At 36.6% G+C, this 20,240-nt stretch overlaps 2 protein-coding genes, 1 long non-coding RNA gene and 1 pseudogene across 10 annotated transcripts; 3 read left to right on the top strand and 1 right to left on the bottom strand.

Moving 5' to 3' along the window:
* Positions 1-400: 400 nt before the first annotated feature.
* LOC149039342 (uncharacterized) lies at positions 401-4,843 on the bottom strand. 2 transcript variants are annotated; one of them, XR_016180573.1, is made up of 5 exons: positions 4,766-4,843; positions 4,516-4,622; positions 2,390-2,547; positions 1,870-1,970; positions 401-1,767 (listed from the first exon to the last, which is right to left on the bottom strand). It is a non-coding gene; the product is annotated as an uncharacterized LOC149039342 (long non-coding RNA). The 2 variants fall into 2 exon arrangements; XR_016180572.1 differs by lacking the exon at positions 4,766-4,843 and having other exon boundaries at positions 4,516-4,659.
* Positions 4,844-5,877: 1,034 nt separating this feature from the next.
* LOC149039341 (uncharacterized) lies at positions 5,878-7,288 on the top strand. Of its 2 annotated transcripts, XM_089185396.1 has the most exons (5): positions 5,878-6,038; positions 6,104-6,173; positions 6,266-6,337; positions 6,615-6,667; positions 6,977-7,288. In XM_089185396.1, the coding sequence occupies exons 2-5, from the start codon at positions 6,117-6,119 to the stop codon at positions 7,008-7,010; spliced, it is 216 nt and encodes a 71-aa protein (XP_089041522.1). In that variant the 5' UTR covers positions 5,878-6,038; positions 6,104-6,116; the 3' UTR covers positions 7,011-7,288. The 2 variants fall into 2 exon arrangements, with proteins under 2 accessions (XP_089041522.1, XP_089041521.1); XM_089185395.1 differs by having other exon boundaries at positions 5,878-6,173.
* A 1-nt stretch (position 7,289) lies between these two features.
* Positions 7,290-8,838, top strand: LOC149039340 (uncharacterized; annotated as a pseudogene). Its single transcript, XR_016180565.1, has 3 exons — positions 7,290-7,837; positions 8,345-8,489; positions 8,650-8,838. The product of XR_016180565.1 is annotated as an uncharacterized LOC149039340 (transcript).
* Positions 8,839-10,413: 1,575 nt separating this feature from the next.
* Positions 10,414-19,770, top strand: LOC113666732 (uncharacterized). 5 transcript variants are annotated; one of them, XM_089185289.1, is made up of 18 exons: positions 10,414-10,498; positions 10,752-10,809; positions 11,369-11,628; positions 12,610-12,673; positions 13,351-13,433; positions 13,792-13,813; positions 14,450-14,519; positions 14,728-14,837; positions 14,963-15,085; positions 15,465-15,632; positions 16,424-16,469; positions 16,591-16,735; positions 16,942-17,052; positions 17,326-17,408; positions 17,571-17,729; positions 18,031-18,106; positions 18,697-18,746; positions 18,866-19,770. In XM_089185289.1, exons 3-18 carry the CDS (start codon positions 11,430-11,432, stop codon positions 18,968-18,970), a joined length of 1,614 nt encoding a protein of 537 aa, XP_089041415.1. In that variant the 5' UTR covers positions 10,414-10,498; positions 10,752-10,809; positions 11,369-11,429; the 3' UTR covers positions 18,971-19,770. The 5 variants fall into 5 exon arrangements, with proteins under 5 accessions (XP_089041415.1, XP_089041416.1, XP_089041417.1 ...); XM_089185290.1 differs by lacking the exon at positions 14,963-15,085; XM_089185291.1 differs by lacking the exons at positions 12,610-12,673; positions 13,351-13,433; positions 14,450-14,519 and having other exon boundaries at positions 13,728-13,813.
* The last annotated feature ends 470 nt before the right edge of the window (positions 19,771-20,240 follow it).

Below are 20,240 nucleotides of genomic sequence, written 5' to 3'. Positions count from 1 at the left end.
TTGAGAACAAAGGATGTCAAAGTGTCTTTTTTTGTAAACGAACCAATTAACATTGAAGTTAAAACACAAAACTTACTGCATAGAAAACAAACAAACCTCGGACCTCTCAGGAAACTATCATTTTATGATTGGTTTATTTCGATCCTAAATTTACTGTATGCTTTTGTATGATTTGATCATTTATGTCTGTCACACGAAATAGTTTTCCGTTTAGTTTATTAAATTTTTTTTGGAGATTATAGGCGGATCAGATGAGTAAATACGATTCAGATCGCTTGCAAGGATAACAGTTTTCTTTTTTTGAGTTTGTTTTTCTTTTTTTGTTTGTTTTTCTTTTCGATCAAAAGAATCCGGTTCGAGTAGTTTCATACTGTACACAAATTGTAAATATGTAAATCCATTACTTTTCAAAGACAAAAGACTTTATTGTAGGTTAGAGAGACATATATTACGTTACACAATTTTTTAAGGTGTATGCAGTAGCTTTAAACATTGGAGTGTTTTTGCACATATTTTTTGCCTCTTACTATTAACATGATAAAATGAAAAACTTTGACAGTTGATATTTCACTGACTAGTATTTGTAGATAAGAGCAGAACTCCTAAGTTTATCAGATGATTGTTGAATAAATCATGTAAGCAGATTTATTCTTTGTGTTGCTATCAATTCAGCCTCTATGGTTAGACATATCAGACAGAGTAAAGAGCTTTACAAAAAGTTTTGAAACAAAACAAATATTGGACAAAGGAAGACAATGGGGGTGGGGCAAGGGAAGGAGGGGTTGGTAAAGCCTTCTCAATATCAAACAAAAGTATAAATAATTTATCTGAGAAACATGAACAGCTCAAATAGAGGCTTTTTTCAGCAGTACCTTTTCTTTAGCAGAGATAGCACCCTTCTTAAAATCAACTGTTGCCCTGCCTTAGGTTGAAATACAAAATTATTGCAACCCTATTTTAAACCTAGACCAAAATTCCACACCCTGTCTTAAACCAGAAATAAAACATCTTTAAAAAATTAAATGAAAATAGCTTATTACCTCAAATAAATGCCCAACCAGATATTGAAAATTCTGGTCCAAATTTTCATCATACACAGTCATGTTTAGTTTTTTCATAATATGCATGTTTAGTTTTGAGAATTTGGTATTGGATCAACCAATAATCGCCTTCCCCTAGCTCCCATCACTTGTCTGCTTGATATTGTATTGATATTGTAAGGAGAAATTCTGTCTTGGTCACTCATGGGAGTGAAAGGCTTAAAGGGTTAACACACAATGAAAAATTGCTTGACCCTATTTTTAATCAAGCTTCTTTCACAAGTTAACAAATATTCAATACCCTATTTACATGAACATGTGAATCTGTCGCCTACTAACAATTTTAATCTTAAGTATTCGTAACAACTATAACCATAATGCTTTCTGTTCTCTGAGGCTTATAACCCATTAACTTCCAAGGACTGAATGCTACTTCTCCCTTGCAGCTGCTATACATTTTATTGTAAATTAGTTTTGAGAATTTGAAGTTAGATCAAGATTAAAACTTGAAGGTATTCTCATTACCGTTGTGCTGGAAAATGTATGAATACAACAAGGAGAAGCTACATGTTAATCACTTCCAAGAAGTAAAGGATTAAGACATGCTCATCTGCAATTATTGTTAGGAGTTCTTTGTCTCAATATAAACAAATTGCGCTTTAACTTGGGGTAGAAGAGCACAGAACACGTCATCACAATGGAATGTGCTACACATCAAATTCATCACCTTAGAGAAAAATGTGTAAAAATATGTGATATGTCAGTTAGCTTACTCACAAGCATATTAACTTGGTACATCTAGAAATATGCAAATTAGTCTTTAACTTACATTTATCTCAGTAGTCTGGAAATGTGGAATTCTGGAAATATGCCAATAATTCTTTAGCTAGGTTGCATGTATCTTAACTTGGCAGTCTATAAATGTGAAATCTGGAAATAGTAAAAGGATATGGTTTTAACTTTGGTTCTAAAAACATTCAATTTTCTTTGTAGCCCACTGTCTTGCTTCCTCTACTTCATTCAGTAAAGAAAGATCCTTAATCTATCAAACACCTTTGTTTTGTTCAATTTCCCAACAGAAACATGGGAGAAGAGAGAGACGAAAGTTCAAAGAGAGGGGGGGAGGGGAAGAAAAGAGAGGACCAAGAGGGGAGGGGTATGACAAAGGTTACAAAGGTGGTGAAAATGGTGACAATAAAAACACATATGTTGACCCTGGTAAAATGAAGATCAACTGTACCAATACAACTCAATAGAAAAGGGCTTAGAAATAACAATTACCTCAGCATATATGGTTTGCCCTTTTTCTTGATATCACTTAAATGGCACAATTCACAAGTTTTCTTTACCTCTTGTTTGAACCATTTCAACAGATATGATGCGTGCATGTGTTTTACTGAGCCTGAACCGTAGCACTGAGTTTTAGGGACTTGTTCCCCTGAAGAGTGATAAATAAAGCAGATGCTCTGACTCAGACAGATCAGAATTTCCTGAAAATTCACATTTCCTGAAAAAGAGTAAAGATTAATTTTTTAGTGATTTTTGAGTTATTAGCTGAAATATGAAGTATATGACCCTATGTTGGCATATAAAAAGATATTTATCTTGGATGGGCACATTAGGATATGTATCTTGCATTAATCTGACTTGTGCATCAGGGTATGTATCTCACACTAATCAGATCACAGCAATGAGGTATGCTTGCACCAATCAGAGTGTCACAATACTGTCCCTCATGCCTATCACATCATGAAAATAGGGTACCACAATTTTTGCCTTTTGATTGCTCTTTTTGCAAAAGCTGAAAAGATCACAAAGTTATATTTACTTTCTGCGTCAACTGTCATGTGGACTATCTGTTTATTTTTGCTTTTAAAAGTTCTCCATGCTTCTGTTAGTCATCTTGTGTTTAAAAGGTATTTTCCTGATACAATTACATGTTAACTTGTTGCTATGGATTAGACTTTCTCAGATAGTATGCCATTTTCCAGTAAACAACCTAAATTTTACAACACAACCCCACTCCACTGAAAAAATTTCACATGGAACTAAATGCTACTGTTAGTCAATTTTCCATGTAATTCTCAAGTGCTGAGATATTATCTAGCGATCAAATTCACTTTTAGCTGCCTAGGACTTCATCCCATCACATGTCAATTCCTTCTAGACAGCCTGCATCTTATCATGTATTCCACACAAATGGGGCAAAGTACAGATAGACAATTACCAAATAAAGAGCCCATGTTGTTATGCGTTGAAATATGATACTTTTCTCACCACTTTTCTGCACTAATGTTGTTCATTTTTGCTAACTTTACTCTCCATTTAACAATATCTTCATCAGAATCTTTCATGGGTAAATACTCTTTTTCTTTTACAAAAATGCAAAAATCAGTTGCTTAGTTCCCCATTTTGACCCAGCCATCAAAAAAAAAAAATTCTCTTACATGCATAGCATGCCTATGTTTTAAGAATGTCCTTGTCAGTAACTAATATCAACAGTGAAAGAGTATTTTTGGACAAAAATAAGGGGTGTCTCAGCTCAGGGACAGTACTTGAAGTGTTACCAAGTGAACAATTTTGCCTTTCACTATCCCTACCATCAAATGGGAGGCCTGTCTGACAAATTAAGAATTAAAACACAACTATCATACCTTGTGGCTGACAAAGATAAATGCTATAAAGTGGTAACTATGGTATTCTCTATTTCCTTTCTTCACATTTTCAATATGTTTTTTCTCTTTTTTTATTCTTCTTTGGTATTATTCTTTAAGGAAACAAAAAATCTTAAACCACTGCCTATGGTTAAAATCAAGCAGAGGGTAAAATAGTATGCTAAATATTTAACTATCATAACAACACTCTTTAGTATGACACTGTGCAGCAATTGGAATCATCATTTGTATGAATGTACTTCTGACTTTATGGGTCACTGTAGTAAGACTAAACTCTTAAAGATTCCCTGCCTTTCCGTAGACATACCACTAAGCATATCTATTTCCCAGAGAAAACTGGAAAACTAAAATACTCCTAAACTCCACCAACTTGGGGAGGACGTTGGTTAGGAAGAGGAACAGGGGGCTGGTTTCACTTTGATATTCACAGGTGACTCATAATTCTCAAAAACTGTCTCACAATGTCATTGGGAAATCATCAAAAGAATAATTTACAGGCCTGTTAACAGCTTCATCATCTGGAAAATTAGCGTAATGCTCTTTGAAAAGTATAAAGCTACTAACTACTGGAGAAGCAGAACTGGGAGCAGCAGAAGCTGAGGGAAACGTGGGGGGGGGTGGGTCAACAACTACACATTTAAATAAAACTATCATTAAAATGGAGTAAAATTATCACGTTCAATACGAACATACTGATCTACTGCGAAAAATAAAGTTAATCTTGATCATTCTTGAGGATATACATACAAAAATCAAGGTTGCTATGTTGAATTTGTACCAGATAAAAACATTTCACTCACTAAAAGCTGCAGACTCTTCCTCCGGCAGCTCCTCGTCGTCACCACCTTCTCCTTCCCTGAAACATCAACATGACGATGTTTTCGTTCCGCTTGTTCCTTGGAGTTAACTAATACAAAATAAAAGCCAGTCTATGACTTCACGTGCATCTGTTGTATAGTTAAGGAGAGTAAAACGCACAACTGTGAGAACGTTTGATGAGGCAGCTTTCACGTTCAAATCAATAACAATATCAACATGCAGAGGTGACACCCTGAAAAACATGATTCCGAAGAGCGTTGGCCAGTGTCAGGGCTGAACCAGGACGAGTCACAAGAGATATGATTTAACCATAGGCGGCCCAAGCTCACGTCTCGAGAAAAAGCCAACGATGAATTCATGAACGCGTCACGCGTTGTGTGACTCGGTGTTAAGTTACGGGAGGAACCGTTGAAAATTTGAACACGTTATAAGGCATAGTATGGGGAACGACATATGGTCGATTTATAACGATAAATATTTCGAAATCTGAATATTTTACACGTAAAATCAATAAAAACTTACTCATGCCCTGTGTATCCGTCGAAGTTTCTAGCGATTTCTGCTGTTTTAAGCTTGCTTTACCATCACTGTTAACCATGTCAAAAGACGAAGTCAAGGCTGCACACTCCGATTTCGACCTTGGTCCACGTGGAGGTGGTTTGCGCCCCGAAAATCCTCCCGATCGGCATTTTTCTCAGCCACACTTTACGATCTAAGATCGCTGCACCCTGGGACATGTCTCAGTACCAAAACTTCACGCGCATTTCGCTGGAAACGAGTGTTTTCTACCTGAATTTCCAAGTTCGCTTCTTTCTGGTTAAGCTTTGAACACGAAGACTGGACACGGCCGCGAAAGAGACTTGGGTACGAGGTCAATTTTCTCTCTACCGCGAGTGGTACGGTCGATTAATGTACAATACTTACCCCATCTCCACAGAGGCAACTCGCCTTAACCTATTGTCCTAATCAACCAATCAGACAGCGAGTCGAAAGTAAAACAGATAAACAACGTACGGATACACAGGGCATGAGTAAGTTTTTATTGATTTTACGTGTAAAATATTCAGATTTCGAAATATTTATCGTTATAAATCGACCATATTTCGTTCCCCATACTATGCCTTATAACGTGTTCAAATTTTCAACGGTTCCTCCCGTAACTTAACACCGAGTCACACAACGCGTGACGCGTTCATGAATTCATCGTTGGCTTTTTCTCGAGACGTGAGCTTGGGCCGCCTATGGTGTCCCACGATAATTCGCCATTTTGAAACCGTGAGGGGCTTTGAGACGAAAATAACCACCAGCTGCTGGTACACTTTATGATACATACACCACCTATTACAGTGGCCCATCATTATGGCGGAAAGAACGCATTTTAATTTTATCACATTTTGTAAAAAGGAGCAAGTATATTTCTCGGCGCTGACATTCATTCTTCCATAGCTCTTTTCTTTTGTTACAACGAGCATATCAGACTTTCCCGGAGAATCGTGATCGTGTGGTATTTTTGTATTTAATTTTTTTAATTCACACCGATCTATTTTCGATATTCATTATTTTTTTTAGGAAGCCCAAAGTCATGAGGAGGATCCCCCAGCTACTGCTGGTCGTGCAAGAAAAAGAGAGTCCTTTTTTTGTAAGTTTTATATTTCACGTGTGGGAGCATGATTTTTTTGTTCAGCTTGTAAGCTGTTGTATATGAGATTTTCACTTTCTATTTTCTTTCAGGAGGCGTTTGAGACAGACTCAAGCAAGGGCAACCAGATGGATAGACAGTACATGAAGTCTATGCAAACAAAAGTATTTCAGTGTTTCCTTTTTTAATTTTATATTTTTGTTTTTATATTTATTTATTTATTTGAATTTCCCAATGTAATTTAACAAGACTTTAAATAAAAATTGTTTTTTTAAGCCCATGATATCGGGGTTGAAATTGTTTGTATCTACATCCCTAACAATGCAGTACCTCTGGAATTTTTTTTATTCTAAACTAGCCCTACCTTCCTTCCTTCCTTTCTGTCTGTCTGCTTGGCTTTCTTCCTCTATTTTTGCTCTATTTCTCTCTTTTTGCTTTTAGATGCAAGAATGGTATGCTAGGACTAAGCTGTCAGCACTTTGCTTTGCATTTTGGTAAGGCCAGTTCTGGATTGCAACAGGTTTAATGCTTTGACAGTTTAAGGCACTGATTGATGTTATTTATAGCCCACAGTATATTTTAAGTCTTGGAAGATATGGAACATTTTTCTGATTTCTCATTCACTTCTCTATACAAGTAATACTTATTTTAACTGGTTTAATTCATTAAATTCTGAGTGCATTTTAGCATCATTTTGCTTTGCATCTGTTATAAGTACTTTATTTTGTTAGTCTAGTACCCACCTTTCTGCTTCCAGATTTTAATTTACAGTACAATACAGTTTGAATTTTTATTTCCTATAGTGCAACAAGTTTAAGCTCAAGAAATGGCAGCTGATGATGACATACCACCAGAAGACCCTGTGCAATTTAGAGTAGTAGATCTGAGGAAAACAGTAAAGAAATTTTAGCAAGCAAACTGGATAAACAGTTCATTTTTCACAAATGCAAACAGTTTTGGGGGTGATGTACTTAAAAGGCTATGCAATTTGTCTATTCTAATCATACAACACACAATTTTGTTTCTTTAAAGTGCTAAATTGAGTAGTAATGCAGTTGTTAAATATAAAAATTTAAGCACCCACTGTCAATTTTCCCATAAATTTGCAGAATATATATGGTGTATTTTCATGTCAGGAGATCTGAGCCTGGATTGGGGAAAGAAGCATGCAGACAAGTTTGGTGGCCTGAAGAAGTTGAGCTCACAGATGTAAATAAAAGCAGCAAGCGACCACATCTGGAGGATTTAATTTCAATAATGCATTCATACAGAAATTGGAATCAACAACAGCACCCTCAAGAGGTTGACATCACAGTCTAGATGATTCTGCTCACAGTCCTGTGATTCCCATTCCTCTATCATCAGCACCAGCTTCTGCTTTTATTTCTGATCCTCCCTCATCTGAAGTTTTTGCAAGCCCCATTTGTCCTCCTGCTCCTTCATCAACACCTGCTGTCACCACTTCCATTTCTGATCCTCCCTTTGCAACTCCCAAAGGTCAAATTCTGCCTTCTCTTCTATTTGAGGACATTGTTGAGAGGAAATTTGGGAGTGAATCAGTTTACTGTGGTAATACGTGGCAATCTGTACTGCAAACCTGCAGTGAACTGAATCAGATCCAAACATCAAAGATGCCAAGTATTCTAGGAAAACTGAATGAAGATGTAAGCTTCCTTTTATTAATTGAACTCCTTCTTTTTGTTCATTACTTTTTTGTGCATGTATGTGTGGCAAACAAACATACTATTTCATTTATTTATTTCACAATTTAATCTTGTCTAGGATGCAAGTATTTTGTTTTGAATTTACCATTCCTGAACATTCTCTATATCATTTCATCAGCTGTCAGCTAAAGTTTTAATACCAGTTGTTTAGCTAGAAACTTGTTAAGGGGGCTATGTCCAAGCAGTTTGGTCCTACTAACTCCAAAAGGTGGATATTGTTTGTTTAAGGGTCCACTAATGCCAGGCCAATTCCAGTTCTTTAGTGTGATGTTCAAAAAGTTTTATTTTCAACTTAATGATTAGGGTTGGGGCATTTAATGAGGAATCCATCATGAGGGCAAACAATAATGAGAGTTAATTAACAACCTTTGACTATTAATATTAATGTTTTTTTGTTTACCAATTTGTGATCTACCTATTAATGCAAGGTGTTTTTTCCTTTCCTAGACTGAAATCTATACAATCATAAAGCCCCAAATTGCAAGGGACATTTTAGGGTGCATGGTCAGATTGCCTTGGGAGGTGACCTTAAATTTATCTCCTTACAGTCTGGAACATCTCCCGAAGATCTCTTCACATCAGTTTAACAGCAGTGAGAATCGGCGCAGACTTCCTGAGCAGTAAAAAGTTCAGTAAGAATTATTGACTTGGAATGATTATCATCATCATTATTATAATTACTATTATCATTATTTTCATTTATAAATTTTATTGTATTGGTTGTTATTAACTTTATATTCTATTGCTTTTAGAGATTTTCCAGCTATGTTGACCAGTCCATTTAAGAGCTTGGTCTGGAGCCCATCTACTCAAGTGGGGATGGAAACTGCTTTTATAATTCACTATCCATACTCATGTCTGAACATGAAAGTGACAGTGAATTTTTTGGACTGGGTGCAGCAATGTATGGTCTTGCTCACCATGACCACATTGTTGATACAGTAAGAACAATCAGTTATTTTTTGTTATGTTTGCTAAGCTTATTAGTGTACAATTTTAACGTCCTTGTTTTATGTTTTAAGTGAACTTTAACAGAGGTTTACCTCTGGATCTCCTTTTCAAAGCTGAGACTGAGGCATAATAAATCAATCTTAAATTAATCTTTGAAAATTCATTTATTAGTTCTTTCTTTAGGTGCTTGTTTATGTGGTTGCTTGTTATACAGAAATATTTTAATCCAGCTGTTAGAGAAATTTGCTACTTTGATATTCTCAGATTACTTAGCAAGCAATATAAGGTTGTGGTTTTTTTCGTTATCCTCTAAACACTAACTGCCATTCATGTCAATTCATTTCTTTTCATCAACTTCATTTGTTCCATTGACTGCTTGCAAAACCCAAAATCCTTTGATCACTTTTGATAATTACACAATGATTTTTTGTGCACATGGTTTTCAATCATATTTGACAACTATCCAATAAACTAATATTTGTAGTAGCTGAATAGATAGCTTTATTAAAAATCCCATGGCAGCCTAATAAGGCTGAATTGCATGATTATTTACAATACAATACTGGCTAAAATTGTAGGAATAGTAGTCATCTCAGTGTCGTGTTAACCATTCCTGTAGTTACTTATAACCCTCTCTTTAGAAGTAACTAAACTGCATTTCGAAAAATTATATTCCGTTCGCAATATAACTTTATAAGGAGTTACTTTGTGCTTCTGTCATATCTCTTTTTACAGAATGCGTGGCATTTTAGTGATAGAGGCGATGCTTTGTAGTGGGCAGCCAGTGTGAGCCTTTCACCAAACGAGGTTCAGGAAATTAAAGGCAAATCCATTCAGGAAATTGTCGCAAAAAGTGTCCAAAGCCAAGTCTTCAATGCCTTAAAGAATTTTACTGATATTGGTAACTAACTTGTTACTTGTTCGTTTTAAGGACCGGCTCACATTCTTTTGAATCAATTCCACGTCTTTATCATCTTATTACGACCAGTTATCAGCTCGTTTCTCCAGGCAAGTTGGCATTACAATACTGACATTCGCATTTTTTTAAAGAACTCTTACAGGTAACCTTTGCTGCCGGCTTTTTGAAGAAACCAATACAACAGCACTGCGAACTGTCTGGGGCTGTATGGTACAACATCAATTCCACGTCTTTATCATCTTATTACGACCAGTTATCAGCTCGTTTCTCCAGGCAAGTTGGCATTACAATACTGACATTCGCATTTTTTTAAAGAACTCTTAAAGGTAACCTTTGCTGCCGGCTTTTTGAAGAAACCAATACAACAGCACTGCGAACTGTTTGGGGCTGTATGGTACAACACAAAACAAAGTCCTCCTTGTTGCTTCCAGCCAGACAGGGAAGAGGGGCCTTTTCACATCATCTGGCTGCCACTTACAGGACAAGGAAACACCTTCAACCATATATGCCTCCTTCTGCCGTGGAAGTGTGGTGCATTAGATGCTTTCTTGTGCGTTTTTCAGGCGAGGATTTAACACCCAACTTTCAAGTCGCAATGAGATGGTGCAGTGCCTTACCTGCTTTGAGTGCTACCACTGCGTTTGTTTGGGCATTTCTTTCGAAGAGGCCAAGGATTCCACCATAGTGGATTGTGGCTGGACGTTGCCCCACCCATATCGGAGCCACGACATGTGAGTGTACAGTGGAATCCCTATTGTTCGAACCTCCTGATAACTCGAACCCTTGAAATGCTGTTTCCCTTCCCTCAGTCAAACACTGTAACTTTACACCGACTCCTAAAGCTACCTTATTATTTGAACAAAGTTTTGTTTATCTTGAATGTTAGAAAAAATATTGATTCCACTGTACTTTCTCTGTTTTGTTTTGGCTTGTTTATGTTTTTAAACTTAGCGTTCTGTTCATTTTATCCATTATATTTTGTAGATCGGTGTACTCAAACCAAGGTAGCATTCTACGGTTTCTAGCGAAGGCATATTTGAAGGTTTGTACGTTAACGATACACTTATTATAAAGAATTTATCATAACTAAATTACGGGTTAAAGTTTGTATTGCTAAACATAATTGTCGGTTTTATTACACCACCATGACGCACCACATATCAAATTGTGGTCAGCAATGCATTGGCGAAAGTTTTGATCCAGGTGCTTCAGGAAATTGAATCCAGTCCGCTCTTAACTTCGCGTATTTTATCGTGTACTTTCTTATGTTTGATACAAATAGTGCGGTGGTTTAGTTATATATTGAAAACCCTTAATAACAGGAATAAATTTCAAGAAAATGATACAGTTATTGGTGGTTATACGTCTTAAGTTATTTAAAATGAAATAATTATTAGGTGCTACACCAGGTCACTTCTCTAAACCAACGAGAAAAATTCCTCATCTTCAAGCTTCCGATACGATGTACCTTTTCTGTGCTTAAACGATGACGAGAGCTCTGACCCTTTCACGACTCAAAGCTGCAATAAGCTTGATGTTGGGAAGCAAGTTTCGTAAGCTGTTGCCTACTTTCATAATTTGAAACCTCCTTTGCTTCACAGAGACATAAAACCTGCCAATGTGCTGGCAGCTGAGAAAACTCACATCACAAAGTTGTGCGACATGGGTTTGAGCAAACTGAAGTCCGCGCTATCCCTTACTCACACGATTAGCTCAGCAATCCGACGAACTCCCTCTTACATGGCCCCCGAATGTCTGCTTGAGAGGAAGAAAGCAGCAGTCCATTCAGATGTCTGGTCATTGGCATGTACGCTCGTTGAACTTTTCACCGAGATGGAATGTTGGGAGCAACTGTTGGAAGGTAAGGAAGCAGCGGCTGGAAGGAAAAGTGATGATTTCGACAGCGACGTTGAGTCACTTATTGCCATCATGAGGAAGAAAGAATGCCCGCGCGCACTAGAATTCTTGCCAGACACAGTTGGTGCTTCCCTTCGGGGTATTCTCGTGGACTGTTTCAAGTATGAAACAAAAATGAGGCCAAGAGCTATTGACCTTGTAAATGCATTTTCGTAAAGGTTCTTAGAACTCACCATTCAGTGTGAATAATGCTTGTAGCAGTTTAAATTAAATATTTTGTTAATTTTTCAACCATGAAATGTTTCTGTTCAAGGACACAACTAAGGCTGTTAGAGTTTAGTTGAGGAAGGAGGAGTATTAGGAAAGTCTAGGTGTTGTTTCATCGACACACATGAGTTAGTTGAAATGGCGTAGTAGGCAAGATGTTGAGTGATCTGTTATAAAAATGCCATATTCATTCCTCGGCAATTCCCCACCATTCCTCCTCTCCTCGTCTGGCCTGCCTTTAAGAAAGCATAATTGAACAACATCTTTTGACGAGTGTGGAATCTATGTAATAATAGGCTTCAATTATGACTACTCAAGCACAGTAAGATAATTAAGAGGTTCTAGTCGGAAAACAAAGTAGGCGGCGTCATTCCATAATTTTCATATATTCCGGGACCTTCTTGGCAATCAACATTTTTGAGGCTATCGTTGATATTTTTAGTTAACACTCGAAGATTTTGTACATTATCGATCGATAGACTAACTGACCATTCAACATTAGCATCAGTGTTAGTACAATTTACAACTTTATGTCCTGTTATAGTACTATTACAGTTATGTTCTAGTTATGACAAGTTATTCTCTTTCGGACATCCTAACGAAAAAGTACTTGAAGTAGCTTTGTTACGGGACATGAAAATGCCACATACGGACAACATAATGTAAGTAATGAAACTGTTGCTTTACCTTTACTTGTTATGTGCTTTTCCCACACTAGTCAACACGCAAGACGAGGGGCGAATGCTGGTAAAATGCGGCGAGAGAAAACCACAACGGTCGGAGTAAGTCATCCATTTTAAGAAATTGGACAATCTCACAGTACAATTTAAGAGCCTCGCGTTCAATTAAACTATAATCTGGTTTGATTAATCTCACTAGTTCTTCTAAATCCTTGTTATGTTCGACACAACTCTCAGCATACATTTCTTTGCAAAGAGTTACATCCTTGATGTCCACATTTATCAAGTAGTTGTGTGACTAAAACCATTAAGGATCAGGGACTTTTCGCTCACCGAAACATAACGACGCACATTGACGGACTTAAAAAATTTTTTCACCTCCTGAATACTGAAGACTGAATTAAGACTAAGGACAAAATTCTGAAGTGAGAAGTATGATTTCGCGAAGTGTAAAGCCTCAAGTCTTAACTCTTAAGTCATATTTTATAAGTCTGAAGTCCCTTCTCGGCTTTCGTAATGACACAACATCATTTCTCCCGATGGAAACTCTGACCATTTTGTTTCTAATCGTCTTTGCTTTCGTCGATCCCCCCGTTGGTAAAGTACCACCTAGTCACAAATCCTTTGCGGAAACGTCATACAAGGTGTTACATCGTGACTGTTTAACTCAACCTTTTAGCTTCCAGTCCTCCATTAGCTTTCCGATTTTGGTACCCAGTCTACCTCAGCAAGCTTCAATGTTTTGAATGATTTTGAATGGTTCACGTCGGCATCTGTAGATCGATGGCAAAATTTCCAGTCAAATTGTACGTTTACGACCTCTCTAGAGGTATGGCAAGACAGCTGTCACCTTTTATACTTGGTAAGCTCGATAATAATAGAAGTTCTTATTTTATTATGCGAGAAATATCCCAGCTGAAATATCTTTTTAATTTTGTGTTTCGCACAGTGACTCAGCAAAGATGCGACTGTTAAACACTTAATCCTTTGGAATAAAAGCCCAGAGTTACAAAGTTTAAAAATTCAGGGAATATTTTAAGGGCAAATTAAACATTTATCCGACTTCATCTTTTTAATTACAACCGAGCTGTCAGGTCTGTTTATTTGGTATGTAGATGTGATACCGAGCCAGCTTATTACATCTTCATTTATTAAGGTGGTGAAATCTGTACAGACATCACACCAACTATTAGTTATTTTTTCTGCACTTGTATCCATAGGCAAGCAAATCGATGGGATCTGGTATGTGCTTATGTTTTTCTGAATAGAATATTGCGTGATTTTTTTTTCATTCCTAGCCTAGAATATATTTAAAATTTTAACTGTACTGTGTGCTCTGTTAATTATTCGCATCGGTAGTATGATTTTTATTTATGATTTTTAGTTTCCCTTGGCCTATGACCTAACAATTCGTAGAAAGTTTTAAATGGCTATGAACAAGGAGCATTGCTTGGTTTGAAATGTTTGATCAGAATCAATCATTTTAAGCATTGTAGACACTGTATAATTACCTTTTCCAATTTAGCGCTGACAAAGATTATCACTAAGATCTGAACACGAATTCTCTCAACATGTAACAGTAAATCAATTTGATTTTGGCTGTTCCTAAGAATTTGTTGCAAATCAGGCCAATATGTTGATAATTGGAGAGATTGCTTCAGTATGACCTCAGAGCCTCAGAATAGATATGACTTTCAGTAATCTTGTTGCTTGACTACTTAGTGTCATTCTACAATTAATTGCAAGTGATCACATGTATGTATTTTTTTTGTTTGTAAATTAAATTTACTTTTTGTCTTATTCAGGACCAAGTGTGGAGTTAAATGCTGTGTTATTTTCTTTTGCCTTTTTTTTATTATCTTTTAATACTTCTTTTAGGCATACAGGCCTGGTGTGTTATGATAGGGAGTTTTTTTATGGCGGTGACGGAATAAACAGTTGTCTCCCAGTATGTAATATCTTAATCTTTTCTCTAACTACAGTAATTCAAGAAATACTGTAAGGTCTTGAAGTAAATCTGGACTCCTGGTTCAACTCTGAAATCTGAACAAGACATTATTAATTTCTGGTAGCATGACTGCAACAACTTTCTTTTCTCTTTTACTTGGACCATAGGTTACTTTCTATTGATTGAAACAATTTCTTTTTTTTGTCAGGGTGGAACAATTCTTGGTAGTCCAGATGAGGTTGTTGATCTTGGTGATACAGAAATAACTCAAGATCTTTTCATTGATTTTTTAAGTGCTGTTGGACAAGAAGATTTTAGGTACATATTGATTCACTTTATGTCCTATTTTTCAGTAAACTTGCAAGTAAATGAAGCTCTCTTTACAAAGCTGTAGAAATCACTTAACACTCATTACTAACTTTTTGTTTTGAATTGATTATCAGAGGAGAAAAATATAACTTGTTTGAACACAACTGCAACACCTTCTCATCAGAAGTGGCCATGTTCCTGACTGGGAATAAAATACCACAACATATTCGAGACCTTCCTTCAGAAGTTCTGAACAGGTAACTGCGTACAACAAACAATCATTACTAACAGTAATGATGGAATCATTTTTATACAGTATGCAAGTTGATTTGTTGATATGAGGCAGGCTGCAGGGGAAATGGGTGGGAGGAGGGGTGTATATGAAGAAGTAAAGCAATTTATTAGTGAGGCTTCTACTGTTTGTGAGAGGGCATCAATTGGGAGCCTAATGGGGGCGTAATGCCCAGCCAGGGGGTCCAAGGGTACTAAGAATTTTGACCATGAAGTAGGATAATTCCTTGTTTTTCCTTTTTTTGCAATGCTTCCAGTTAAGTCAAGGGCAGATTCATTCATTAAGAGAATCAATATATTTTTTGGTGATAATCAACAAATAACTGTCGAACTGAATTTTTTCAGTTCATTTGGTCAGATGATAAGACCCATGATAGACTCTGTATCTGTGAGGCCTTCAGGAGGCACGTCAATATCCCCTACACCATCAACATCAAGAGCACCAGAATCAATATATGAGCCAAGAAATAGTCCCCCTGGAAAGACTAAGCAAAGGGAACCACCAGATGGCTGGTAATTGGTCTATTAGATCATGATAAAAATAATTGAGAAACTGTACTATTTATTTTTGGGCTTGAGAAATAACTTAAGCTTACTAAAATTAACATTTCTACAGTTACCAAATGACTTTGCACAGATACATGCACCCTAAGCAAAATTATGGTTTTTAGGGTGTGTTTACTGATGGAGTTGTTAAAAATTAGAGGAATGGAGGGAACAAATTGTTTATCCACAGCTCTCTGGCTTGTTTCTAGAAGTGTTGCATCATTCTATTGAACAGCCGGCTTCCAAACCAGTAACTATGCAGGTTAAGTTATAAGTTTGTGCTCACTGGCATGTACAGTTGCTAAGGTATTGGATATACACAATGTACATAGCACATGTTGTAGGTGGACCGAGGTTATCCTAAATTTCTTAAAACTTTTATAATTCCTTTATATGTAATATCTAACCTAAAAGGAATTTTAAGAGGTATTTCAAACCTTAGATCAGATGAAAACGTGCACATATACCCAACATGTACATCAATATTTTTAAAAACTCCAATTCAAAACCTGTCAATTGTACTTGACAGAATCTCTCAGGACCTTATTTACAATCATTGATAATTAATAATTAGAATTACTTTTTACAGACTGAGTAAGCTTGATTCTTGGGCTAATACTGTTATACTAATAGCTATTTAAGATTAACAAATAGAGTAAGATTATCATTCACCAAATGAAGTAACTTAATAGGAACTTACATCTGTTCTGTATTTATTTATTTAATATATATATTTTTTTTTTTGGCTCAAACTCTAGTCAAGGTGCCATATCAAGGAACCCTTATGTTTATAAGGATGTTAAGGTAAGTTTGAATACAATATGATGACGAAAGATATATGTTCATATGCTGTGCACCAAGTTTTTGAATGAAAGTATACTGCTGGTTATTTTGGATGACCACACATATTTGTTTGTCTCAAAAGGGCCCATCATTGATATCTGATCTGAGAGAGTTTTTGAAAAAAATGGAATTGTCAGATGAAGGTCTAATTTACCTTGATGAACTTAAAAGATGCTTTGAAGCTGAAAACCTTTCAAAAGTGAATGAGAGCCAGATTCAAAAATTAGGTAAGTTATATTTTGCAATAGGGTTTGTACTGAATTGAGCCACACTGCAACAATAACTAGATTCTTCGTCTTCTACAACTATCAAACCCCTCTTTTATTTAAAAAAAATATTAATATCACTTCATTGGGCAATAAAGTACTTTATTCAGATATCAGTGAATGATCTACATTCCTATTAAATAAATACTGATTTTTTTTCCCTTCAGATCAGCTTATTGATAAATACCTGACAGAGGAAGGCAGCCAGGCACTACATCTCACTTTAAAACTTCTGCAGTTGCTATCACAGTGTGAAGAATTGTTTTCATCCTCCAAAGGTGAGATGATTGACTTAAAATCAATATTTTGTTGACTAAGAACATATTCCATCCCATTTTCTAGTACTTCTATGTTTTTACAATTATTCTCTCTTTTATAATTAGCATAAGATACCAGCATGAAAACAGGCATTGTAAATTGTACGTGAATTGTTACAGTATCAGGCAAACCTGTGGCTCTGGGTTAATTTTTATGATATGAAGGGGGAGGAGAATTTTTGAGTATTACTCTGTGCTGAGTCCATAAATGTTATGTACTTTTATCATGAACAGGACTACAGGAGACTGTAAAAAAGGCCTGTGGGAGTTTCCCAAGCATTCCATCTTGTGCAACTCAAGTTGAGTGCATCAAATTGGTAAATGAAACATACTATCATAAATGATATTGTTCAGGTCTTGAATTCGATAGAAGTCCGAGTCAGAAATTATCAAATTTTTTATGAATATCATAGTGTTAGCCAAAGTTATGTTTTGTTTCATTTTGCTACCTTGATGATACAGTTTTTCTTTCGTGGCAGTTTTGCTGTGCTATCAGCCATCCGTCTGGTCACTCCTCCTTGCTTGGTGACAGTCACCCCACACCTCTTCCTTCTGTGACAATCAATTGTCTCCTCAGCAAAGATTCGGAACTCCAAACTGTCGGAGCTGCTTTAGTTTCCAATATCGCAAGACTAAAGGTACTTGCGTGTTCAGTGTGTATTTTATTATAATCAGCACTCCAAGTTGCAACCATTTTGGTTGCTAGATTTTCAGCGAAAGTAGTCAGCCAAATGGCGGCTTGAAAACCTTGGGTTTGGACAACTGGTGACATCTGTTTATGATCTTTGTATAGCTACGTGCTTCTCAGTGGTCTGTCTTTTCATTTAGTCGTTCATTTTTTTCGTACATTTAATATACAATTTTTTTAACACTGAAACTGTTTTATGATTTTTCTCGATCGTGATTTATTTTTATTTATTATTTGTGCTCACCCATCAGATACACGAAGACATTGCGTTAGAGTGTTCTACAGCCGTCATTGAACTTTTAAACAGAAATGTTTCTCCAGAGACAGGTAAGTTCTATGGAGGGAGTTGGTTCTAAACATCGTGTTTGCCACCGAACTGCGCATTCCAAAATGTCTTTTTTAGCCAGTAGTTTATGACCAGTAGCTCGTTATCGAAGACTCCAGTGTTCAGTAATTAACAAAAAGCGAGAGATACAGTTCAAAATGGCATGCGTGAACAGCGTTTCGTCCATTTCTAAATATAGCAGGCAATTTAGTGTTAACAACTGGGTTGAAAACGTAAATTAGCCACCGTAAAGAGTAAAAAAGCTGACGTTTCGAGCGTTAGCCCTTCGTCAGAGCGTTAGCCCTTCGTCAATCGCTCTGACGAAGGGCCAACGCTCGAAACGTCAGCTTTTTTACTCTTTACGGTGGCTAATTTACGTTTTCAACCCAGTTGTTAACACTAAATTACCTGCTATACTCCCCCACCGACGCAGCACCACAGTTTCTTAAGAAACTTACCCCTTTATTCATTTCTAAATATAGACTGAAAGAATGTGTTTGTGTGCCCCCTTTTTTTTTATCTTCATTCTCGCCCCCGATAGATGTTTGTTAAGTGTTGGGACTCACTAAAGCAAATCGCTGTTCGTTTTCAGAACATAACTGTCTGTACGCTTTAAGAAAATTCATGGATTACAATTCAGAGGTAACGTAAGAATGTTGCTGTTCTTAATGGTATATTAATTTTGTTGTCTCATTACATTTTTTAAATCTATTCATGGGTACATTTTTTACCTGATAAAATAATTTTTTTTTTAATGTCAGGTGGCTGCCTTTGTAAGTGTTATGGGAGTAAATGTTGGCAAGTACAAAGGAAGATCTTCTGAAGTTGATGAACTTTGTAGAGATTTGGAAAAGTTACTCAGCTGATATCAGCCTGAGACATTGCGCACACAGATGATGAAAAAGAAAATCACATTTGAAATAAAATTTTAATTTCTGACGAGAAATTTTAACCCGTTCGTAGGTGGGTTGAGAAATTATTGCTTCAGATGACGTCATGTCTTCTTCGTAAACTCCGCCCGCAGCGTGGTCACACTAAGTTTTGGTCCAATAATATTGCAGAGCTCGTAGAGCGTAGCACTATATCTACATCACCGCGTTGTTCAGCGGATGATTCAACACAAAGTATGCATAAGAAAGTAAAGGAAAAGAAAACACGGAAAGTAAAAGTTCCAACTAGATCTTGGAACAAGGTTTCATTTTTAGTGACCTGTTCCGGAAATTCATTGGGGAAGTAGAAGTTGAGAACAGAACTTTGAGATTAAAAAGAAAAAAACATGTAGATTAAAACAAGTTATTACCTCGTCAGCTGAAAATCTTCAACATAGATTAGCTTGCAATTATTTGGCTGAGGCGAAGTGAATGTTGTGCACAAAATTCAACGAGCCTCAAGGCAGGTAATTGTCTTAATGAAATTTCAAAACGAAGCAAGTTTTACAAACAAAAAGTGTATATAAAAATATTTCTGCCTGTCATCATTCAAGAGAGCATGCCTTGACAGGAGTTTTCTTGGTAAATTGCTTTTACGGCGTGCTCGTTGATTATTTAAAGTTTTCAAATATTTTAAATGCTTTAAACTCAAGTAAGATGTCGAATTTCTTTACTCTGACATTTTCATGTTTGTTACTGAACGACTTGGAAATAAACGAACGATAGTTATTCTACAAGACTGGGGGTTTTCTTGTGAAACCTCGGCTCGTATGCTCAACACTGTGTCTTTCGACTAAGTGAGAAGGCCATTCGGAAACACATTTGGCTCCAGGTCATGACATGAGGGCCTAATATTTTCCTGTCTGTTCCGACCCAACTCAGTCAATAACCATTTATCATAAAGCTGTTGTTCTTTTTCTTTCCTCCTTTAATTTTTTTTGGTCCCAGCTTGCGGGTCAGTATGGCCTAGACTGGTCCTATTTATGCCATTGCTTAAGGCCCTCATACGGGGATTTTTGTGTAGTATTCCTCAATGAAAGCGCGCACTGTTAGGTGAGTGATGATAAACAGTCGTGTTCTCGAGCAAAGGAGTGTCCTACCCATTAAGCTTTAGCTCATCCGTTCACTTCACAATCATTCAAATGGTCCAGCCTCCGTTCCCGAGTAATGAAACATTACTGGCATTGAGAAGATGAGAAGAATATTG

The sequence above is a fragment of the Pocillopora damicornis genome, chromosome 10 (genome assembly GCF_964200805.1).
Source record: "Pocillopora damicornis chromosome 10, jaPocDami1.2, whole genome shotgun sequence".
In the NCBI taxonomy this organism is placed as follows: Eukaryota; Metazoa; Cnidaria; class Anthozoa; order Scleractinia; family Pocilloporidae; genus Pocillopora; species Pocillopora damicornis.
Note: the sequence above shows the minus strand (reverse complement) of the source record. Positions and strands in the feature narration are given on the sequence as shown.